This window comes from Amphibalanus amphitrite, unplaced genomic scaffold, assembly GCF_019059575.1.
Source record: "Amphibalanus amphitrite isolate SeventyFive unplaced genomic scaffold, NRLGWU_Aamphi_draft 000018F_arrow, whole genome shotgun sequence".
NCBI classification, from domain to species: domain Eukaryota; kingdom Metazoa; phylum Arthropoda; class Thecostraca; order Balanomorpha; family Balanidae; genus Amphibalanus; species Amphibalanus amphitrite.
The window spans coordinates 1,766,013-1,789,356 of NW_024881514.1; the positions used below are offsets into that span (position 1 = coordinate 1,766,013).

Here is a 23,344-nt window from a genome sequence, read left to right on the forward strand (position 1 = left end):
AGGTCAAGGTCAAAGGTTGACCTCAGGTCACGTGACCTCGAGGTCATCATGCATATCATTCGATGCGTCTTGACGAGCTGAACACAATGAGACCATCCACGCGTCTGTATCTTGTTCCTGTACGGAGTTATTGGCCAAAACCCTTTGGTGACCTTTGATGACGTCACATGACCTCACAGCTGCCCAACAGCAAAACAGACCTCAAGGTAGTGAAGTTTGATCGTATATGAAGTCATGTATGGTATATGGGGCCATTCCGACCCGTTTTAGTGGTAAAAACAGGGAGTTGATTTTTCCCCCATTGACTTATAATGGGGAGGTCGCGAAATTGACCTGACCTTAGGTCACCGATATCAAAATTCCGAGATATACAAATTGTAGCTACTAATGACCTTATAATATCCTGCGACTTTCAAAAGCCTCCGACATCTACTGTAGCTCTGGCACGGTGACAAAGTTGCAAAAAAGTGACTTGAGGTTGGGTCATTCAAAGTGACCTGGTGACCTGACCTTAAAAGGTAGGAGGTTCAAACTTGCACACCATGTGTAAAATTGATGAGGTTATAGTCATACCAAATTTCGCGGCGCTACGCGCCGCGGTTTTCCCGCTATTCGCGAAAAACCTCAGGGGGGGGGGCGGATATCCGCCCCCCCGTCGGTGCGAGGGTTAATTTAGATCCACTGCCTGGATATTTACATTAGCTATTTCATTTCATGCCATACGTTATATATTTGTCAGCCATCTACATCAAGTGAATTGACGGCTACATTTAGGCCATCGCATTTGTGGCCACTACCATGGGCGCCGCCACCGGGGGGGACGGGGGGGACGCGTCCCCCCCACTCTCAGAATGGAAGGGGGACGTCCCCCCCCCCAAACTCATTACGGAGCGAGCGAAGCGAGCGTAGTCTTTCGTAGGGTAACGGAAATTTCTGAGTATGCCGTGGTCACGCTTTTGCTATAGGCGTGACGAAGTGGTCTCAGCAACCACTTGACCGATTTACATGGTGTAATTTTTGTAGGGTAGCACTAGATTCATTCCTTCTAACGAGCATCGGACTATTCCCGATGCATGTGAGTGACCCCATATGCACGTTCCACGTGAAAAACGAAGAGGTGTCAGTTTTGTAACAATTTCAATATCTCGGCAGCTACTGGGCCGATTGCGCTGAAAGTTGGCATGTAGGTAGGTATACCCACTAGGCAATGCATATCCATCGTTAGGGACCGGTTAGAAGGGTGCAGTGCAGTGCATAAGTTAGTTGTAGGTATCCCCTCGCAATTTCGCACGTGCAAGGCCCACCCCACCCTCTCGCTCGCTCCGTTGGTCGCCCCAAAAGGCGTTTTACTGGTTGTTATCCTACTCGAAATTTGATTAGGCCCTTCGGTCCAATGAGACCATTTCAGAGCCGCAAGTATGAAAGAATTAGTGGGAGACATTGGTCGGGGCAGCCACCCCAGTGAGCCACTTGGGATGAGCCCGACCAATTGAACAGGCAGCCCAGCCCACTGGCACTCACTGCACCCGGCAAAGGACTATAGCTCCAGTGGAGCCATTCCCGCATGGGATAGAGTTGCCCGTCCAGCCCGGAGCAGGGCGTGGAGGAGAAGGATTTGACTGTCCTGAGGATGGAAGAGATGGAACGGCCGGTGCCGAATCTGAGAGGGTCCAGGAGGTTTAGATACTCAGTATATGGGGTGTGGGCCTACATGCATTGGTCTGACCCCTGCCACCTCGGCCAACAAAATCTCCAGCTCTTATCCGACCTGTCATCGCGGAACTGCCGATTTTTGATATCGTGATCAACGTGTGTCGTATAACACGACTGGCCGAACACGGGCCTAATATATTTCGTCTAACCAGCCAAGAACATGACTGTACACCAATCCGACCTCGAAGTCAAAATCCGAACATTTTCGAAGACTTCAACTCCGACTCTGGCCAAAACTGGCCAAAACAGTCAACTCCGACTGATTCCGGCTCCGACCCCACACTTCTGCAGTCACGCTACACTAAATTTCCAGCTTCTAAGAAATAAGCTATACGGTTGACAGGACCACAAAACTTTGAGGCGACTTGACTACTTAACTTGGTTTTCCTGACCTAAGGTTTTCTAGTATCAAGCTTGTTACACGGGCTGCAAAATTCGTATTTTGGAGCAGTTTTGCCTAATGTTTTTTTGCCAATTTTCGCGGCGCTTCGCGCCGATTCGTGCACAAACCAAAAAGAGAGATTTGTGACTATACAACGCCCCCTCCCCCACGCGGGTATGCAATACCTATGCATTACCTATGCAATATGCATTATCGATCATATTAGTGGCATACATCAGCAATTATACCGTGATAGAACACGAGGCTTTGCCGTGTCAAACTGAATCGGACATCAGATGTGTATATAGGTAGGTACTCTGTGGGAATGCGGTCTATAAGGAAATACCTAACCTAAACTACTTTCCTCAAACCAGTTGTTTTGCCACAGTTTTATGAGTTTTTAAACTTAAAATGGTCAGGAAATAATGAATATTTGCCAAAGGATTTTATATTTATCTTTACATCACTATTTTCCATCTTTCGTAGAGGGGGCATTCCACGATAGATCGTACCACTTTTTTCCAATTTGACACCCTCATCTCTCAGATTTTAACGATAATTGGTCTAAGGGGTAATCAGGGGCTCTGAATTCTCCTGTGACAATTTCAGGCTTATCAGATGAGTAGTTTTTGAGTTATAGTGTATAACATGTTTTGGATCTTGCGTTGCAGCGCCAAGTTTGGCGGGCTGTAACACTAAGACGGATAATCCAAATGCCAAATGCTATACAGCATTGAACTTGCATTGAAACAAAGAATAATATACATTTTTGAAATTTTGAAATATAAAATATTTTTGATATATAACACCTCGAGCTTCCTTTCATTTGCATTTTTATGCCTTTGGGACCAAATTTTTTTGAATTTTTATTTTCTTAAAAACATTTTTGGATCATTTCTAAGTAGTATGCAAAAAATTAGGAAGGTGTTCTTTCTCTAATTGTACTTTTTTGCGTTACCGTAATGGTCTCAAATTGTAATTTCGGGAAGAGAGCCTACAAATGGCGTGGTAAAGCTGCCTAGTGACATCACTGGTTACTGAAAGTTCAATTGAAGTCATTTGTGCCTGACTTTTGCATTGTTGACCTTGTGTGACGTCATTCGTACGTCACTAGGGTCATAAGAGTTTTTCGTCAATAACTCTCGACTAGATGGCCATGTTTGCGCGATAACTGTATGGTATTTAATTGATTTTACGGGTTCTGTAGTGTGTACCAAGTTTGAGAGAAATTTGCCCAGCCGTTCTTGAGATAGGAAACTGCTCCTTTCCAGGTGTGCACGTGCATTAGCATTTAGCACCCTACATATGGTAATGTGTCGTTCGATATGTGCCCGTTGACAGTCCCAAAATTCAGCACAATCGACCCGGTAGCGGCTGAGTTATTGCAAGAATAAATTTATTTTATTTACTGGCGAATTCCCCTGGCGAGAGGTGCCTTCCGCTACCGTTCGTTGTCAAAGGTTCAATGGCCTGCCTGGGCCTGCCTGCCGAAGCCACCGATCCGATTTCGTCGGAAAATACGCGTAACGTTATCAAAACACGGTCGCATGCTTGAGTCATTTTCACAAAAGTTTATTGACTTTTCGATAATATTTTGGGTGGATATTGGTCAGAAAAGAATGCTCTTTCCGAATATGTAGGTTTCATAGCGATTGGTCAGCGTTTTAAATACGTTTTGATGTTGTAAAGGACGGCGCGCTCCGCGCGAATCAAATTTTCAAATTAATTTTTCATTATTAAGGAAATAGTACGGATCATCAGTTTTTATTTGCTTTCCTATCATTACACGTACAGTTGTCTGTAAAATAATACAACACCGATTTCATTCCGTCAAACCGTTTTCCAGTGCCATCCATTTTCCCGTTACAATGCACGAAATCGGTCATTTTTTGACAACCGGGGGTGCTGTCTTGCACGTGGCGCGTGCTATACTATGAAACCATGTCAATACGCTAGTTCCATCTCTCCTCTATCCAGTGGTGAAAACCGCTTCTCGCTGCGCCCACCCGTTGCCGACTTATACAGCCGGGAAGCAGGCGCCGCAGGCCGGTTTTCGTCCGATGTTCGTTTTGACCGTTTCCCGTGTTAACCCTATGGCGCACGCGAGCGCGTGCTGACGGCGCACCCCTGGTCCAATCCGTCCCAAATTTTAATACAAAGGCCGCCCACGCCCACAGATTTGGCATGCCAAATTTCACGTCGCTACGCGGCGCCTTTCAGGCGCAATAAGACACATAAGTCCTGACGGACGCGGGCACGGATGGACGGACATGTTATAATTCATAATATAGATCAAATTGAACTAGAGAGACGGGAAAGCTACCAATGGACTCGGGAAGACCTTGCGAATCGAATGATGTGCAATATGATCTCATTCACCCAGATTCGTGGCCTGACCCGACTGTTAACCATCTCTGTGGCGGCGCTGTTTGTCTAGCGCCGCGCTGGTTGGCTTTGCCGCGGACTCGGGCGGTCACGTGATGCCCGGGGGCTGGCTGCCGGCTGGGCCGCCCGGTCGGGGAGCGGAGCCAGATACACGGCAGTGTGCTGACCCGAGGTCAGCGACTTATGCTGACCTCACCAGAACAAACAGTATACCATTCGACGCGCCGGAGCTAGGCAAACACAAAGATGCTAAAATCGCGGCTCTGCGACTATTTGTTGGGAAGTTATCTACCAAAAACCGGACCCGTAATTTGGGTCACTTGAAATGACCTCAGGGTTCACCAATGAACCCGAGACCTTAAAATGTGGTATCATTCAATGCATCTTGTAACGGTGCATATGCTCGTTTTTTCCGCAAGGTTCTAGCTCCATTAGAGGCGAAACGGCGAGCTGGGGTCGTACCGACCCCCCGGAAACCCATTTTGTATGCATTAAAATGAGGAACTTATAGAAAGAACACCTTTCTAATTTTTTGCATGTCGATTTTAAATGACCTGAAGTTTATTTTGAGGAAATAAAAATGGCAAAAATTTTGGTCCCAAGGGCCATTATAGACAATTTTAAAAAATATTACGACTTTTTTCAATATGTAAAGCTGTTCTTTCCAATTTTGAAAAAGCTGTATTAATCTTTGATTCATCGTCAGTTCAAAGCTGTTTACCGTTTCTTGCTTGCTTCGCTCGTTTTTGAGTTATAGCTCATCAAACTCACCCTTACAATCTGAAGTTTAGAAAATATTATGCAATATAACTCAAAAAGTTTTCATCTGAGAAGTCTGATATTTTGGCAGGTGTTTTTGGAGCCTATGATTACCCCTAGTACCAATTTTCATTCAAATCTGAGGGATGAGGGTGACGGGCCTGGTACGATCTATCGTGGAATGCCCCAGAGGCTACTTACCTATAGGTATTGCAGCGGAAGCTGATTACGCGTTGACCAAGCATAGTACGTAGTTCAAACCAGCTGAATGCTGATTGGCTAGCATTTTTCCGTAAGGGAATGGATTCCTCGGTAAGAGAATGACAAAGTGTAATCTATGGAAATGACTTCAGTCTTCAAACCTAAAATCGATACCGATATATTTGGCTAGGGTGATCGTTGGGCCATAAAGGCTCCTGATTTGTTCTCGTCTCAGCTCAAGCTACAACACTGTTACTTCAGTTCAAAACCCTATGTAAAAAGTGGCACATTTGCTTTAAACGTTGAATGCATCCGAAAAACCACGGTAAAAATGTCTACTTTTGGGTTTTCAGTCGGTCAGTCCGTCCCCCCCAGTCAAAAATCCGTGGCGGCGCCCCTGGCCACTACAGCTGCAAGTCGGGTGAAATATTACAGATAGAAGCCATTCATCAGTCGGCCGAAGGTGACGATGACGGCATTGCGTTCTCCGGCTGGGCCTGATCACCTACGCGGCAGCCTCACCTGCCAATGCCTGTTTTCCAAACATTTTTAAATAATGTCCGCGGAAGCTTCCCAATGATAAACAGTTCCCTGGTCCAACGAATCAAGGAGACGACGCTGCCTGGGCCCGCCCTTGTCACTGTAGGCGCTGATTCCCCGAATATTACCATGGATTAGGCACATTGGATATTAGCCAATCGACATCCGACGAATTGATTAGGTGCGTCACCATTGGTGCTGCTAGAGTCAGGGCGACACCGAGCGAATGGGGTGCTGGAGCCGGGCAATTGTTGACGAGAAACGGTGTTAACGACGGGGCACGCATTAACCCGAATAAGCCGCGCTGCTGTTGGGCATTGATTTCCGAGTTTCCGAGTCAGTGTGTCGGCAAGGTCGGAGTGACTGAGTGGCGACATTGCTCAGCCGTCGGCGGCACGCCGTGCCTGACACGGACCGAACATAGGGAGTCGCTCGCCTCCTGTCGGGTCAGCGGGAATTTCGCCGAGCCACGTCAACACATAGAGCATGACTGATACACCAATCTATTGGCCTTAGTTTTCAGAGTGCTTTTTCAATCCCAACAGCCCTTACCACTTCGTTCGACGCTCGGAGTTCAACTATAGCCGAAATCTGAGGTGAACGGTTAGTTAGTCCTTGTCAGTTTCCGTTGGCCAGGCGCGTTTGGAGTGTCGGGACACGTTACGTCAGCATCAGAGACGTTAAATCTGGAACGACGAGGGTCTCGGCACCTCTATAACATACCATACCATACTGCATCAGACAACATTCATTTACCTTTCATAATAATTTGTCTGTGAGTCATCTGGCATTACAGGCTATGTACCGAAATAGCAACTCCGCTTGAACTAAACAGGATGAACTATTGCACATCCTTTTATTGAGCGCAAATATCAATGCCAAAACCATCGAATGGATCATGCAATGATTGTAAGGATTGTAGGCTATTATTATCAAGGAGAAATATTTGAGTTGCAGAAACTGTCATTCGATGATTCGGGGCATTAAATATTGCATGCACAAGGACACCAAGAAAAACAAATATTATGCAACTCATGTCCATGCCAAATAACCACAAATAATGCTTGCGAATATAATCAGTAACGGCTAATGGCGCACTGACGTTGAATGAGACCACAAGAGAACGACAATACAACCTGAAATTTATGTCTTTTTACCCAAACTTCAATCTCATCACAAACACTTACGCTTTGCATCATTGTAAAAAGTGGCATTTCGGATGATTGATATTTCCCTCTCGTTCATTCCAGATGTTACTGCTATTGGAAACAGCAGCTAACGTAAAATACCGAGACCTGTATGCTGCTGCCTACTAAGTGAGAGCTAACCCATTCGTCACGCGCTCCTCAACATAACAACCACGCTGTCTTCACGTGACCTTGTCTGCACACCTCCGTGCCTGGGTGGTAACGCCGGCCGTCACTGTGTGCCCGTCAGCCGCCACTCGTGGCGGGTCGATGGGAGGTGGGACCGCCACTCCCCGGCGGTGGTGACACACATCAGCCTCTGCTTGGACAGTGAGAGGAGCGGAGAGCTCCTCCGGCGGAAAGGTTAAACACCTCCGGCCAACGTCTCGGCGGAGTTCGCCGTGACGGCTTGTGGTGTTACGTAGTGTTCCAGTAACTTTGTTAGCTGTAACTGATGCTATGCATGGCGGTTGAAAGTTTGCTCACCATTATTAGAAGCCTTGCGGTGGAATTGGAAGCCTTGAGGAGGGCTGGAACGTCGCAGTACACCGGTGGCCGGTGTACTCGTATAGCAGACGTGAAGGGTGGCCGGGATAGATTGAGATAGACGGAGAGAGCCGGGCGGCGGGACGGACACGATGGTGTGAGCTGGGAAGACGGATAGTGCGGCGGGGGAGAAAGGGGAGAGCGCGGAATGATGACGGAGCGGCGAGTGACGAGAGAGTGGCCGAGGTGCCGAGAAAGCCCGCTGCGTGAGGGATGCTCATCTTGGCTCTGTTCTGTGCGGAGGCGTGTCGGAGACTGCTTTCAGCACGACATCGGCTACTCTGCGAGCCGAGCCACGCCAGCTGAACAGGATTAAACTCCTGAAATGGAGCAAAGATCGCGCTCAGCGACTTTGCCGGTGGTCCGTTGCTACCGTCCTCCGGTCTTCCCTTCTGCATGCATTATATCAATCGATACAACAGACTGAGATGTGGAAAAGATGCCTAAATAGTAGGGCAGAGTAATGCAAAAGGGAATTTTTGAGGCTGTTGTCACTTCAATAATGCTATTCACCCTGTGTGTTATGCCAAAATTAGAATGCAATGAATCGAATCTTACAGCAGTGGCAGACAAGTTGAGTGCACAGCATGGCCTGAATTTCGACGACAGCGAGCATTTGCAGAGAAATAAAGCATAGGGAGATGACAGCGAAATGTCGCCGCTGGAGGGTGTGCCGCCATGGCTTTGTGTGGCTGTCGCCGCATTTGTCAGGAATCCGACGGCGCCGACTGGTGTCATTTTGTAACATTATCCTGAGAAGTGGGACTGGCGCCATCAGCAGTATTCTGATCATATGAAGAGGACGTGCTCGTTGCTACGAGATCGAGAGGACGAGACGTCCCGTATATATCACTGCATACAAGTGGGCGTCCAAGTAAAATAAAGAAACTAAACCAGGGTCTGGGATGCGAGGCCACAGATATGCCGGTACTTCACCCGTTTTGAATGTTAGATTCGCTGAAAGTAGCCACGTTTGGCACGGAGTTCCAGTTTCACTGCGGACCATGGCTGGTGGTGAGCTGTGATCTGCTAAAAGCATTTGATATTTGCCAATGTCGCACCGATTCTCTGGTTCAGTCAGTCACAGTCTCAATCTCTCTCGGTCGTTGTCGGAGTATGACGAGGCTGCCGTTTAGCTATGGGGAGCGCCAGAGCCGCCGAACGGCTTCATTAATCATCAGCCCGGTGCACGGAGGAGTTCGACCCGGGGCGCTTAGCGACCGGGCCACCGTGGTCCGGGCCGGCCGTGAATCTCTGTTAGGCCCGCGGGACCCTGGCGGGTCCATCTGCCGGTCTCCGGCCGGGCCTGTCTCCAAGTGACCCCGGATGGATCGCCGGCCGGCCGACGGCGGCGTATCTCGGGGCGCCGGCGTCCGTCGGCGGGGACGTCCGTCTGCTGCCAGTCGTATCTAAACAGCCGGTTATGGAGCCCGTCAGAGGTGGGCGCCGACCGCTGAGACGACAGACGTGGGAACCCGGCGACGATTGCGGTGAGAACGACACCCGGCGCGGCGCCACTACTGACTACTGTGCGTCGGGTGGCGAGAGAACTGCCGGCTGCAACTCGTCATCAAGTCGTTACTGCGGGAAGTTGGATGGGACACTGATTGGGTATTCATAGAGCCACGAGGACAACCAGCCCGAATAGCGCGGCTGAGTGCGCTTCCCCGAACGGCCCCGATGTCCCCGCGGGGCCAGGGTTCGGCGAACGACAGAGCACGCCGTGTTAGCAGACCGTTAGTTGGGTCATATCTGGCCGCTGGCGTGACTGCCGAATGGTGATCAGCGCCCATAAAACCAAAATGATTATAAAAGATGCCAATAGATAAGTGAAAGTATGCCATAAGGAAGAGGAGATGATGGCTGGGACAGTGGACACGATGTCATCGGACGTTTTCGAAGCCACGGCATGTCGCCATAACACGTTCTTTTCCATTGTTTTTATAACATTGTTTCCATGTTTCTGGACGTCAACACTGATTGTTGTTGGTATCATACTTCATCGTCACGCCGAGCACGGTCCGATATCGACATTGTCTGATACTGTCTGGCCCGTGGGGGGCCAAGTTGGGAAAGCCGAGGGACTGCGGATCCCAGCACTGAGGCGCCGGGGGTCATATATTTCGGCGGGTCTTGCGGTTCAGTCGAACGTGAGCGGGGCGGCGAATGATGCAACCAGACCACGCCACGCCCCTACTGGCCGCACAGTGTGGGACACGTTCTACGGCAGCCGTGGGGAATCGGACACAGACTGGACACGTTTACTGTGTATGTCCGGCTAGGTTTGGACACAGGACTGGACAGTGGACATGTGATGTGGTCGAAAGAAAACCGAACTGCAGCTGATATGAGTTGCATTTGGCAATGTATAAGTCACATGATTGGATATTTAATGTGACCGAATGAAACTGCAGTTTCTGGTGGTCACCACCTAATGGGGACCACCTAACGGTCAGAGAGCGGGCACCTGCAGCATTACGAAATTTCTGTGGTAATGGTAGTGTCGAGCACAAGCACTGAAATAAAAAGCTCTGTTTGGCTTTATAGAATGGTCTGTCAGTCCTCAGCAGCTAGCTGTCCAGCCAAGTAGGCATTTCAACATAAGTAGGTATAGACAATAAGCATAAAAATGTAATTGTAGTTGTGGAATATGCAGTGACAAGACATTACCGACCCTTTGTTCACAGTCGTGATGCCCTTTTATCCTCCTGGCAAAGGCTTTCCTTTTAATCAGCGCACTTCATTTAAGAAATATTCCGTTTTTCATTACATAAGCTGCACTTGACAAGCTAATATCTCAGCTGATTGCTCACATTGTGTGAGAACTACTCTAATGATAAGAGGATGACCGAGGCGAGTGTTTGAACTGCTTTGCCTGACATGAATGGCACCATAAATTACAACCAAGCCTGAATCGCCGTATGGCGGCGGCGGTATAAATCAGAACCACGGTAACAAACTACCTCTGAACGGAGCCACGCGGCTGATACCGTTTAAATCGTAGGTATATCCAGTGTCATATGGCAGGAGCCGGAGGTCGGACGCCGGCTGTCGGTCCAGTGATTGACCCGGACGTCCCTCCGGCGCCGTCTGCGACCACCGGCCTCCCCGATCGGCGCGAACGACTTATCGAGAAATTCATGGCGAGTCTCATCCAGCATACTCCTATCGAGCTCAGCTGGAGAGATGGCCCGCGGAGAAACACGCCGGCCGGGTGCTGCAGTGCTCATTACGGTTATACCCTTACTGCAGGATTTATGCACGCGGTCGATGGGTTCAACCACAGTTTACTGCAAATGGATCAGTCATGCATGATATATGAGTGTGTTAAACATAATCTTAACGAAGATAAAGCATGTTAAGACTAAGCCAGACAAAATGCGGTACAAAGAGCTTGGAGCTGCAGATTATCAGATCTGGGAATCATATTTATAATAGATATGTCTTCGCGATAAATGTTTTTCTTTTCATACTTTGATCTAATATCAAGTAACTTCTGTGTTTTATCTCATTGTAAAACATTCAAAATACAACGCATTCCTATAGATACCCAAAGATAAGTTATAATATGCTTCTAATCACTAGAACTAGGATTGATCCTAAATCCCTGCCAAGAAGATGAGGCCTCAAGGGATTTTAATGGCGAAGAACTAAGACGTGTCTGGCTTGTACCCCTTGATTTGAATGGACCATAAAGTTAATTGCAGTGAAGGCAATTGTGTGCTGTCAGCATACACAATGGAGGATGGAGGTTTCTCTAATGGTACCGTCAGCAATGAATTGCATCACAAAACGAGACCACTTAGCATGACCAGCGCGTGTGCACGTAATTATGAAGTTTTTGTTTCAGTCATGAACTCATATTTGAACGTAAAACCAATGCCTACAAATCTAGATACATGTTTATTGATGCATATAGCAACCCCCATAAACATTTACATTTTGACTTTGGTAAGGATCCAAGCAGTTTGTTATCGCGTAAAGTCATAATCGCCGAGTTTGATTCGCTCTCTTGTTTGTGCAATTTCAGTAATCTGAACTCCATATTGCATACATAGCCCACAAGACAATGTGAAGAAGGGCTCTTCACTCTTCATGACGCTCCTCCTGTATGTTTCTGAAGGACTATCTCTTTTCCAGGTGCTGCACGAGCCCGGCGGTCACGACTTCCACCTCCAGATCAGCGGGGTTCAGACGAGCGACGACGGAGTGTATGAGTGCCAGATCAACACCGAGCCCAAACGCTTCTGGCCCGTCACACTGCACGTACAAGGTGGGTCGCCCACCGACCACCGTGGCCAACAGGGAACGGAGCGCGACGCACTCTGGTGAGGGATCATAGTTACCTAATTCGAGTTACCTATGTGCTGTGCGATGCTAATCTTTGTCCTATTGACATTGATACGGAATCAGAGCGGTCCATGCGTTAGACCATAGGTTAGACGTTTCTGGTTAATTAGTCGAAGCAGTTAGCATCGATGCTAATAATGGTAGTCATGCGTGGCGTAAGAATACTCATGCGCAAATTAGACGCGACGCGAGTCGGTCTCGAATCTGGATCTCTGCGGCGCCTGAGCACCAAGGTGTCCCTGAAGCTCCGACCACCGCGGTCCGAGCCGGAGAGGCGGAAACAATCCGCTGTGGCGCAGCCGGCTGACCGCTCAGTGTCGCCGCAATGGCCCTTCCACATGATAACACCCGCGATCTGCATACTCGTTACGTCTGGTTTTGCCGGCCGAGCGGCCGTTTCGCCAAGAATAAATCCAGTGTCGCGCCAGTGGCTTCACAAGGATCGGAAATGACACGTCTGGGGATTTCTGGACGCGAGCAGATGCCTCTGAGCGGCTTTCCAAGGAGGAGCTTTCTTGTAAACCCCGACTCAGACCGAGTGGCGCCATTTAGCCTCCGGCGCTCAGAGTCACGAGGCGAGTCGCTCCTGTTCGGCGTTGGCGTTTGAATTCACCCATCACTAAACATCTTTCGAGAATTGATTGTTGAATGCATAGAGCTAAAAGAAGCACTTGGTCAAGCTATATGTAATAGTATCGATTGAACTGGATAGACATTCTGATAACCGTCGAAGTGTTCTTTTCGCCGCTTTCCCAATGCCCATAGCGCTCCAATATGGCGACCTCCTCCTTCCCTGGCCGTCTTTTCCGTGTTCCGCCGCGTCAGCGGCTATTCGCGACTCTCATGGCCAGACGCTCTGCCCAGGTATTAGCGCCATTAGGTCTCCAATTTCGGTGCTGATCACCAACAGAACACCAGCTGACGCTGAACAAAATGGAGCACTCAGAGGCCACGCCAGCACCAATCACAATACTGGATCGACAGAACCACGCTGCCTGTCGGTTGCAATGACTTCTCCTACTGCCGCTGCCCTGTCTGCTTTATGAAATGGTTCCAGGGGGTACAAGGGTCCGTCAGACCTAATTCGCTCACTAGCTGTGAATTTGCTGGAGCCTCACGGCCAGGGCGGAACGGCCAGTGGTCAGCGGGGCCGCGTCCCTCGCTCTCGTAGTGGCGGCCGCAGCGTCCCGGCTCGGTCTGCGAAATACTCGCCGTCACAGAGCGGCCAGATACACGGGGCGGCGGCCAAGTTTTCGGCGGCCGCGCCCAGCATGACCCGGTCCGAACATCTGACCACACTTAGTTCGATTGCAGTTCGAAACCAGTCACGGGATAACCATTAATTCGGTATACCGAATGGCTCTTTAATGGTCCACTGCAATCTTGGAATTAGTTTGAAAGTAGCCTTCGTTCTAGCGCTTTCTGCAAGATTTCGAGCAAAGAAGCGCCGATAAGTGCGGCACATGACTCAGTAGTAGAACTATATACAACCAAACAAATAACACTGTCGCAAATCGTATGTCGCTATGGACAGGACCACCAGCTCTAGAATCCGGTTATCAGTTCCCTTCCGTAGAACCCTATCCCTATCCAATGCTTGCATCGGTCTTGATTATATATACAGCTCTTTTTTATTTGACATTCGTTCTGTTGAAATATTTTATTTATGCAAAAAATATTACTGCTGGCTGGCTAAAGATTAGGCCAAGTTATATGCATTTCATTTGCAGCATTCCTTAAACGAACATCGAGCTCGCACCAGAGGATATGATTCTTTTCATTTCGACACAAGATCTCCGCGAGGGCGCATTTCCTCGGTGCTGCACTATCTCTCTGTAGCCCGCGGGGAGCTTGCGAATAGCACCGACCGAACTTTGTTTATAGGAGTGCAGGTTTACGGGGTACAAAGTGTGCCAGACATGTCGCGTGTATTTCCCTCAGGAGCGTATATCCCGTCTTTGAGGTGACATGAGGTGAGTAAAACCTTCATGTGATAGGAGATCCGGCCTGGCGGAATGACCAGAAAGCGCGAAACAAGGCGTAGTTTTGTCACTACCTCACAGACAGTTGGTGACCCAATTTCGGCAAACGACTGCTATTTGAAAGTAACGAAGAAGAAAAGGCTCCTCTGGATGTTGGTGGCAATTGATAGAGTTAGGGAACTGGCCAAGGACTGGCTCTGTTAATCTGGCGTGTAGGCATAACTTTCCTCAACCGAATACATTTTGGTCAATAGCTGTGCATGCACGGCATCAAAATGTATTTGATGCGCGCGACTAACAGTGGCGCGCAGCAAAGCCTTTCTCTGCCCGCGGGCGCAAACTGTAGCCTGTAGCGACACCTACCGCACGGCGTGAGCACCACCGGCCCTCAGGCCTCAGTGAGCGCCCGCAGTGCCACGTGACAATATGTGTTCTGTGTGCTTTCGGAATTCCTTTGCGTCTGGTGCGCACCAACAGTGCGGTGCGCTGCTTTTCAATTACAGGCGAGTCCTTCCCGTGTCGGGAATATATCTAGTGCCTATTCTTACGGCCCGGTGCGGCCGTCTCGTTGTACTGCTTCCCCGTCTCCGGCGGCGCGTCAGTGCGGCCGGTTGGTGACCCCGGCCCTGTATGTATGTATGTATGTATTGACAATCAAGAGCAATCCACAATCGGCGTGGCGATTACACTCCCCGGTGGGCACGCCTGCACGCCTGACTCCGCTCGCTAACGGCACAGCCGCTGACAGTAGTTTTGTCTCGGTTTTTCTATCTTCCCGTGGCACTGTGCGGCAGTTTCGCTTCGGGCTGCGGCGCTGTCCGCGACTACGCTCGACTCCCGTGGGCGGCCTGAGCTAATCGTTTTGCATAGGCCACTAATCCGCGGCCATCTCTGTCCCTTTGTCCGGCGCGTCCCCCTACCGGGCCGCTTCCCCTCCCTCGCTCCCTCCCCACCCCGGGGGTGGGGATGGTCGTACCGATACGCGCCGCCAGGCGGCGGCACCGACCGGACCGAGTGCCGGCGACGCGGCCGCGAGCGTCGGCGGTCTGCTGCGCTGCGCGGCGCGACTCGGGATGCTGGAGCCGCGGCCGCAGTCTCAGTCTCTCGCCGGCGCGCCTGGGCGCGCTTAGACTTATGGCAACCTGGCGCCCGGGCGCATACAGTTTCGTCAGCTAGGCTCGTGCCGGTGGCTTTTTCATGTTCAAGGGGCGGGGTTTCACGTGCATATATTGCCAGTCCAGGCCGTCTTCAATTTTTTTTTCTTACTTTTACAGATTCCTAAACCGTGACCTGGATCGCAGTGATTTCTCGTGGCTTTTTCAGACCGGACAGTATGTTTTCGCAAATTGGTCTGTTTCGACCAAATATACTCTACGTACTTCTCACTTCTTGTCACTAGTGTGCTTGCTTTCATCCAAAGTAGGTACCCATGGACCATGTGTCATATGTTGTGCATGTTTTTCTACTTCACGGCCTGGTTGATCTGACCTTGCCCCCACTACAGGGATTTAACATTCATGTCGCATTTCATACGTAATTGTGCGCGGTCGTCACCGAGTTTCTGACGCGAGACGCCCCATGCGAGACAATACAGTCCAGGCTACCAACAGCCCAATTTTTGGGCATGTTGCCAACACTGCTTCGACGCCGTTTTCCGGAGTCCGAGGTGACCCTGCGTGCCTCGTGTCCTACACCCGTTTTCTTGAACGGCGTCACGCTCATTTATTTTCCACAATGAAATGGTGTCGCCAGGGGTAGCCAGTCAGAGTTGGTAGCATTAGGCTCAATGGGCGCTCAAAAACTACCACCCCATATGGCTCCTAATCTATGTTAAATCATTTCTTTCAAGCAAGCCTCACACGTTCCCCAAATGCAAAAGATGAGGGACGTGTATAGGTGCAAGTGCAATGTTGTATATGTATAGTGCAAGTTGCGTTTACACGTAAAATGTTGCGACATATTTCACATTTACTGGCTCAAACAGCCACAATACTCCTTTCTTTTTCTCTCACAGATTATCGGGCTGTTCGTTCACTAAGCATATGCTCCCATACATCTGAAAATCTCGTGGTAGAAGAAGACCTGGATCAAACGGTCGGCGATGCTAACGGAGCTGAGCGATAATCAGGTCCTTTGGAAATTGGATCTACTATGTACATTGTACATATATAATGAAAAACGGGGATGTATAGTCTGGTATCAGACGACAGATAGGCATTGACATTCTCTGGATACAATATGTTGATTACCAACCTTTACGTTAGAAACGATACTCAGGGTCGGCAAATAGTGGGATAGGCCCCTCTGGTGGTAGCAAAACCCTTCGGCAGGGGTAGTGAGGGCGTCTGTGAAAATAATCATTTTTAGGATTCATAACTTGCACAGATTAATAGCTGCTTGGTATGGAGTGTACGCTTGTTGGCTACTTGGGATAGTCCTTTTCTCTAATCAGACTATTTTAGAGCTAGCAGTATTGTTGGAACTAGGGGAGACATTTGTCTGAGCGGGCACGGTTATTCGTCGAGACTGAGCCCAGCCGGTGGGCAGGCCACCCATGACCCAGCACCCCTCCCCTCCCAAGTACTCATTGCACCCGGCTACAGGCGCGCTCCTTTGGGAGCTGATGCGATATATATATATATAGTTGCCCGTCCAGCCCAGAAAAGGGGGCTGAGGCGTGGAGAAAAATGTCAGGAATACATAGACCCGTATCCACCAGTCATGTCTTTGCAAGCGCAGCGGGACGGAGAAATGTATTTGATGCGCGCGACTAACAGTGGCGCGCAGCAAAGCCTTTCTCTGCCCGCGGGCGCAAACTGTAGCCTGTAGCGACACCTACCGCACGGCGTGAGCACCACCGGCCCTCAGGCCTCAGTGAGCGCCCGCAGTGCCACGTGACAATATGTGTTCTGTCCACCGCCACCCCGCCGCCGCCTGTCTCGTTTATCTTGTAGCACTGTGAACGTGCTCCCGGCTATGTATATTGTTACCCTGATGTGTACCTCACGGGGGCGTTACCCTCACCCAAAGAGCATGACTTGGGGTAAATGTCAGGAATACATAGACCCGTATCCACCAGTCATGTCTTTGCAAGCGCAGCGGGACGGAGAAACAACATTACCTACCTACTAAGCATTGACGGAGAATGCTCCTGTTTCATCTACGAGTTTTATCTTCAAAGGGCTCCGAATACAGCTCTAAATCACGCCCTTTTGAATCACACCGCCCCTGATCTATCCTCCGTCCCGACAGCGGCGCACGCCAAGATCATCGGCGCCTCGGACCGGTACGTGCAGCTCAACAGTAACATCCAGCTGCGCTGCGAGCTGCGCGTGCTGGCTGACCCGCCGGTCACCCTGGGCTGGAGCAAGGGCTCGGCCGCCGTGGACGTGAGCTCGCCGCGCGCCGGCCTCAGCATTCAGACGGAGCGCGGCGGGCACGGCACCACCAGCTTCCTGGTGATCGCGCGCGCCAGACAGCGCGACTCGGGAACCTACACCTGCCAGCCCAGCGAGGGACAGTCCGCCACCGTGCGTGTGCACGTGCTCGATGGTAGGTGGCGGGGAGGGGGTGAAGGGCCAGTCCGCTTCTTTGCGCGTGCACGTGCTGGATGGTAGGTGGCGGGGAGGGTGTGAAGGGCCAGTCATCCTCTTTGAAAATATACGTGCTGGATAGTATGTGTGGGTCAACCGGGAAGGGGATCCAGGGGTAAGGCGAGGTGAGAGCTGATCGGAAGTGTTTATGAAAGAAAGGGGAACATAATTCGGATATGACTGCTTATGCATGATGATTGCTGAATCTAATTCCAACTTTGCATTGAATACTCGATCGTCCCAAAATATCTCATGTCGATAACAAAGGCTCATATGGAATTGCAGGCGAGGAAGCGACCATTGAACCTATATAATCTGCGTTGGACGCTCCATGAGCCATTTTCACACCTATCGTATGCTTTATTTAAACTTGATGACCGTGCCCAATAGGATCTAAGTTTTGACGTAAAAGGCAATAATAGACATAATGACTAGGCTACAATTAGACCGTAAATCCTCAAAAAGAGCTGTATTATCAGTCAGATTGTGCAGCTCATTGCGTAAGCTATTTCAAATGCACCTTGCCACGAACAACTACCACTACAAGCGCGCCTGCAATGCGCCGAGTCCCATTGTTTCTGCTTGACGTCCAAAATGACTGTGAAATACTGTCCTACCGTAAAGGTGAAGTGTTTCATTCGCCTGCCGCTGAAAGCGGCCGGTGATAAACACAGTTGCGATTTTGTTCAGTCACGCTACTGGTGAAGTTTGAAGTTCATTTATAGTCGAGTGAAGCAGATTCAATAGCCAGTGTCAGTCAGCTGTTATACGATTAACACGTCGCCGAAATGAGGAAATGAACAGCGGCACGCTTGTGCGCTCGGGTTGCTTGATGTCCCTGGCTCACGTAACCGTATGGAATGCCAGACTAGAGAGCAGTGAACAACACTGGATAGGTTAGGGTGGGGTAGGCAAATTATTTGTTGAAGCTTGGCGATGCTTAGGTAAATGTCGGAAAGCTGAATTTCAAAACTGTTAGTGGATATCTTTTAGCTTCTCTTCGAATTCCAGCATTACATATATTTAAGCTCCGAAATCTCGCACTCATCAAAGTCAAAACAAATCACTTAGAAGGAACCTAGCGAGCTTATTGTCACCTCATTGCACGAATTTTTAGTTAGTGGAATTTTAATGAATCCATTGAGGCTATAAATAAATAATATTTATTATGAAATTTGTCGAATTCTTTGCTGTTATAACAGCCTATGTTGAGCCATCGAGGCTGACATTTTAACAGCGCCATACATTTTCCTTTATCCTTTATTTGAATAAAAAACAGGCATTTTCTTTCAAACGGCTAGTTTAGATATACATTACAAATATAACAGACTTACCCTCACCATTGCCTTCCCCAAACTGACCCTTGCATGGTGACTAATTCGTTCTGACAGGACTATGTGAAATTCCTGCGAATTGTGGAGACACTAAATTTCTCTAGATGGGGAAGTCTGATCGCTATCCATCTTCTTATTTAGGGAGCTTTCCAATATGTATTCAAATGCATTTTGTCCGATACTCTGAGTCTCTGACCTCTCAAACAGCTCAGGGCTGAGGGTTATACGCTACTCACTCGTAGTTCGGTACTCGGTAGCCAGAACGTATACCTACATACCGAGAAGCTTGCACTATATAGTATGACCGTGACCGTGTAATCGCATGCGCTGTTGCCGGGTCGATGACGGCTCCCCCTGCCCTCCCCCCCCCCTCCCGTCTAGACGATCACCCGGCAGCGATGCAGACTGCCGGCGGCGGTCGGCTGAGGCCGGACCTCCCGCTGGCGACAGCTCTGCTGATGACGTCACTGGTACCACTGATGACGTCACTGGTCATACTGGCCTGTCGGCGGGATAACCGGTGACCTGGAACCGACACGGGCGGCACAGACTCGAGGGGACGTTCGCAGAGGTGCGGTGGTGCCCGCTCAACTGCGTGAGCGGCATTCTCGAGAGGCAGAGACTTGTGCGCGAGTATGCTTGAGAAATGGAGACTTGTGCGTGAGTACGCTCGAGGAATGGAAACTCTTGCGCTCAATAGGCGAGAGACTTGCTCGCGGTGTGGAGCGCCGGTGGAGCAGCTGTGATGTGAGAGGTGAGATGCAGTGATTATCAGTATTAGTCGCCCGGAGCGCGGAGCGGCGTGTCCTCAGTCGTCGTTTGTGAAACTGACGTAGTGACCTGATTGGCGGCTTCTGAGCCTGGACGACACAGTGGCTGTCTGACTTTGAAACTGTGTTTGGTTGAATGGATGATGGTCGGGGGTGGCGCTATAAAATGTCCCTCCGTGCAGCTGTTGTGTCCCGGTGTTACCTGCGGATGAAAATGATCCCCGCTCGAAGGCCGGATGAGGGCTTACCATTATCGGTCCGGCAAAGCGTTGATGTGTGAGATTGCCATGTCGTGGCCATGGTATTTTGTACAGATGCTCTCATAAAAGTACACTAAACGTCAAATTTGAACGGGCTAACAAATTCACATAAAGGGCATCGTCCAAATTTAGGTTCTAAGTTAAGATATCGTTGAAATTTCACTTTTCAAATCGTTGAAAGCTCACTTTTGAGACAAAGAGCAAGGTCAATCATATCGTAGAAAGCAGTCATGAACTGTGCACCAAATGACCAGCTTACGTGAAATGTGAAAACATTCTGGTAAACTATGGCCTCATCAATGGTATTTCCAGAACTCAAAGCAATACCCGGCCTTTACGCAAGGTCCCTTTGCGCATATGCATAAACATTGTATCGCGATTGAATGTCTGAAATGGCTGAAAGGTATAGTCTGATGATATCGTGAGCATGTCTCATTAAAATATCTGACAATAAAGTGAGTTACGGTTTCGATGTTATGTGTAGGAACTTTCTGCTTGTATAACATCTTGTGACCGCTTTCGTAAGTGAATTTACGGCCCTTCCCGGCACCGCACCAATCAGAACAATTTTGAACAAACGATACGACCGAATACGCACGGGACTCGCGCACGCCTTCACTTTTATTTCACTCGTTTTCGCCGTCCACTTTGGGCGATTGTGAGGGGCCGTGAACGGGGACGGATTGGATGGCCGTCTTTCGGACTCGCTGGGCCATTTGTGCCGTCGCTGTCGCGGCCTCGTCGCATCGGTTCACAGAAACATCTATCCATATCGGGGCGGGGGCGGCACTGTGAACGACCGTCGGCGCCGATGGTGATTTGATTCGGGCCCCCGTCGGCGCTGGCCGACACCTATGACGTCACAGGCGTCGTCGCCGGCGTCATAAGACCACAGTCCCCCGTGATGACGTAGGCGAAAGTCCGAGGCGACGTGGCAGCATTTGATTTTGTGATGGTCACTGATGACCGGCATGTGCCAGCCACGATGGCAGGCCCATCGTTTATTTGTTGTCCGAGGAGAAAATGACTGGGGAAACACCCAAAATGAATGCTTGACTACGCCAGTCGAATTTTCTCTGTCAGTAGAGTTTTCTGAGCCACGAGAGCGGCTCGAAATTTACAAGTCTGCTTTTTAAAGCATGGCTGCAAAGTCTTGGCCAGATATCGTTACAGCAAGGCCCTAAACATACCCGGTCTCACTGTATGTGTCAGGCAACATAATTTAGCGCTGAAATGTTAACGTGCCATAAAAAGAGCGGAGTTCTCTAGCCCTGCGATACTAGCCCATATAGGAGGATGCCTTAGCTGAAGTTGAGGCTAATTTACTACATGTAATAAAGCCAGAGAAGCACCTTTTAGATAACGAACTACACCTAATGAAGACTTTCACATATTTAAAAAGGTTCATCAGCCTGCATGTAACCGTATTTTTGTCTCGCCCTCATGCTTAATCGTAACAAACAGTCAAAGGTAAACAATTCAATTCATTTCATTTCATTTCGCAAAGTAGATACACGCATTATCCTGTTATGTCACATCAATCTCAATTGAAGGACATTGCATCAAATTAATCACAACAGCCACTTATGTCTCGCAGCCTGGAATCTGGGGGCCATCATTCACAAATCAGAGCTCGGTCGTCCCGAGCTCTGCCCGTGCGGACCGGGCCGGGGCGCGATCTGTCGCGATGATCGATCACATACGAGCCAAGTGGGCCGGTTTCCGGCGGCCGTCCGCCGTTCGGTGCGATGGTCATCTCTGGCCAGTCGGACACGCTCGGCGCCTCTCCGGCGTCGTTCATCCATCGCGGCACGGCCGTGAGGAGACGGGCCGTCACGGAGCGCCTGCCGCCGCCCCCGGGCGCTGACTCGGCCCCAGACCGACTCCGCCGGGTCAGAGGTCAGGGCGGCCGGCTGGGTGGACATGATAGCCCCCACCTCAATCGGATTTAATCAGGTCTGTCGCACGGTGCGTCTGCGACCAGACCCGGAACTCGGCGAGGTGGTAAAACACTGCCGGAGGTCCCAGAGCGACAGATCTGTGCCACTGCCGCCGCGGTGACGGTCGTTCCGGCTCGTCACAATGCGGCTATGGGCTGTGCGGTTCTGGGGCGGCCGTTCCCGGGGCCGTTGCGGACCCACAGGCCGGCGGCTGGTCCGCCCACGGCGGCCCAGATCGGTGACCTATGGCGGGCGCTCGGCGTCCGGCCGCCGGCCTAACTACGGGCCGGCCATTCAGGCCGGAGCCATGTGTCATCCGGCGGAGCGTCTGGTGTATTCACCTTGCTCCGACGCCAGTTCTGACGCCAGCCGCCGGCGCCGTCCCCCGACCGACTTAGAAGATGTATGGAGCAGCCTTATGAGACCTTATGAGAATGCATGATGCAAAAGGACGAGCAGGATGGAAGTAATAATGGCGATTCGTTGCAAAAGGATTCACCGCAATATCACAGAGTACAAGAAGGATTTACACATTGAACAGTCTGGCCTCGGAGTGTTTCAGCTATAAACTTCAGAGAATGGCAGTGATATACGAATCTTTGACGCTTAACTGTACTTTACACTCAACATTTACACCTAGTTGTATGCATGAATGAATCAAAGAAAGAATGAATGAAACTGGGATTAGTGACATCTCGACTTAATGAGTTTGTCAACAGTTATCGCTATAGCTTTCTTCTTATGACGATGCACGTACCTAGTTCTTCAAATCACGCACTTTGTAGCGCCTTTTAACGACTGTCCGAGAGAACCCTCCGCCTGCCTTAATCTCCTTTTATCTGCGCCGGACGGATCTCGCAACTCTCCTGCGTAAAATACTGAACGGCCCATCCGGAGCCACTGTCGAGATTCGGCCGGGCATTTGTCAGACACCCGATCCCATTCTTCTGGCCGCTGACGGAGTGAACGCACACAAACTGCCGGTGCCGACGTGCCCGCTCTGCTCCCCGCCGGGCCGGGGATAACGACGCGGTGATTAGGGCCGGCCGGCCGGGGGCGGGCCCGTGTCCCCCTCGATCAGCTGGCACCGCGTGGCCCCGGGCCATTATCGAGACGCGGCCACTCGGTGAGGGCGCCACGACCGACAGCCGACCCGACCACTAATGGCGCCATCGGAACCTCCCAGAGCAGATCAGTGCGAGCGACGACAACCGGCCGTGATAGATTCACTTGGCTTTTTGCGACACGGCACCAGATGCCAAACACACTAGCAATAATTGTTATTTTTTCATTGTTACTAATATGTGAAAAAAAATGTTATTCGTTGGCCATCTGTGCATATTAGTGGTGTCAATCGGAACTTGAATCTTCGGAATTCCGATTTTGTCCAATGTCCAATTCG

At 50.1% G+C, this 23,344-nt stretch overlaps 1 protein-coding gene across 3 annotated transcripts in view; it reads left to right on the plus strand.

The window, feature by feature from the left end:
• LOC122388925 (protein sidekick-1-like) overlaps positions 1–20,474 on the plus strand; it is a 48,460-nt gene extending 27,986 nt beyond the window's left edge. For all 3 annotated transcript variants that reach the window (XM_043380439.1, XM_043380457.1, XM_043380448.1), the window contains exons 4-6: positions 11,854–11,986; positions 17,298–17,597; positions 19,354–20,474. In XM_043380439.1, coding sequence (XP_043236374.1) covers positions 11,854–11,986; positions 17,298–17,597; positions 19,354–19,496 — 576 coding nt within the window. In that variant the 3' untranslated portion in view covers positions 19,497–20,474. The remainder of the gene's footprint in view (positions 1–11,853; positions 11,987–17,297; positions 17,598–19,353) is intronic.
• The last annotated feature ends 2,870 nt before the right edge of the window (positions 20,475–23,344 follow it).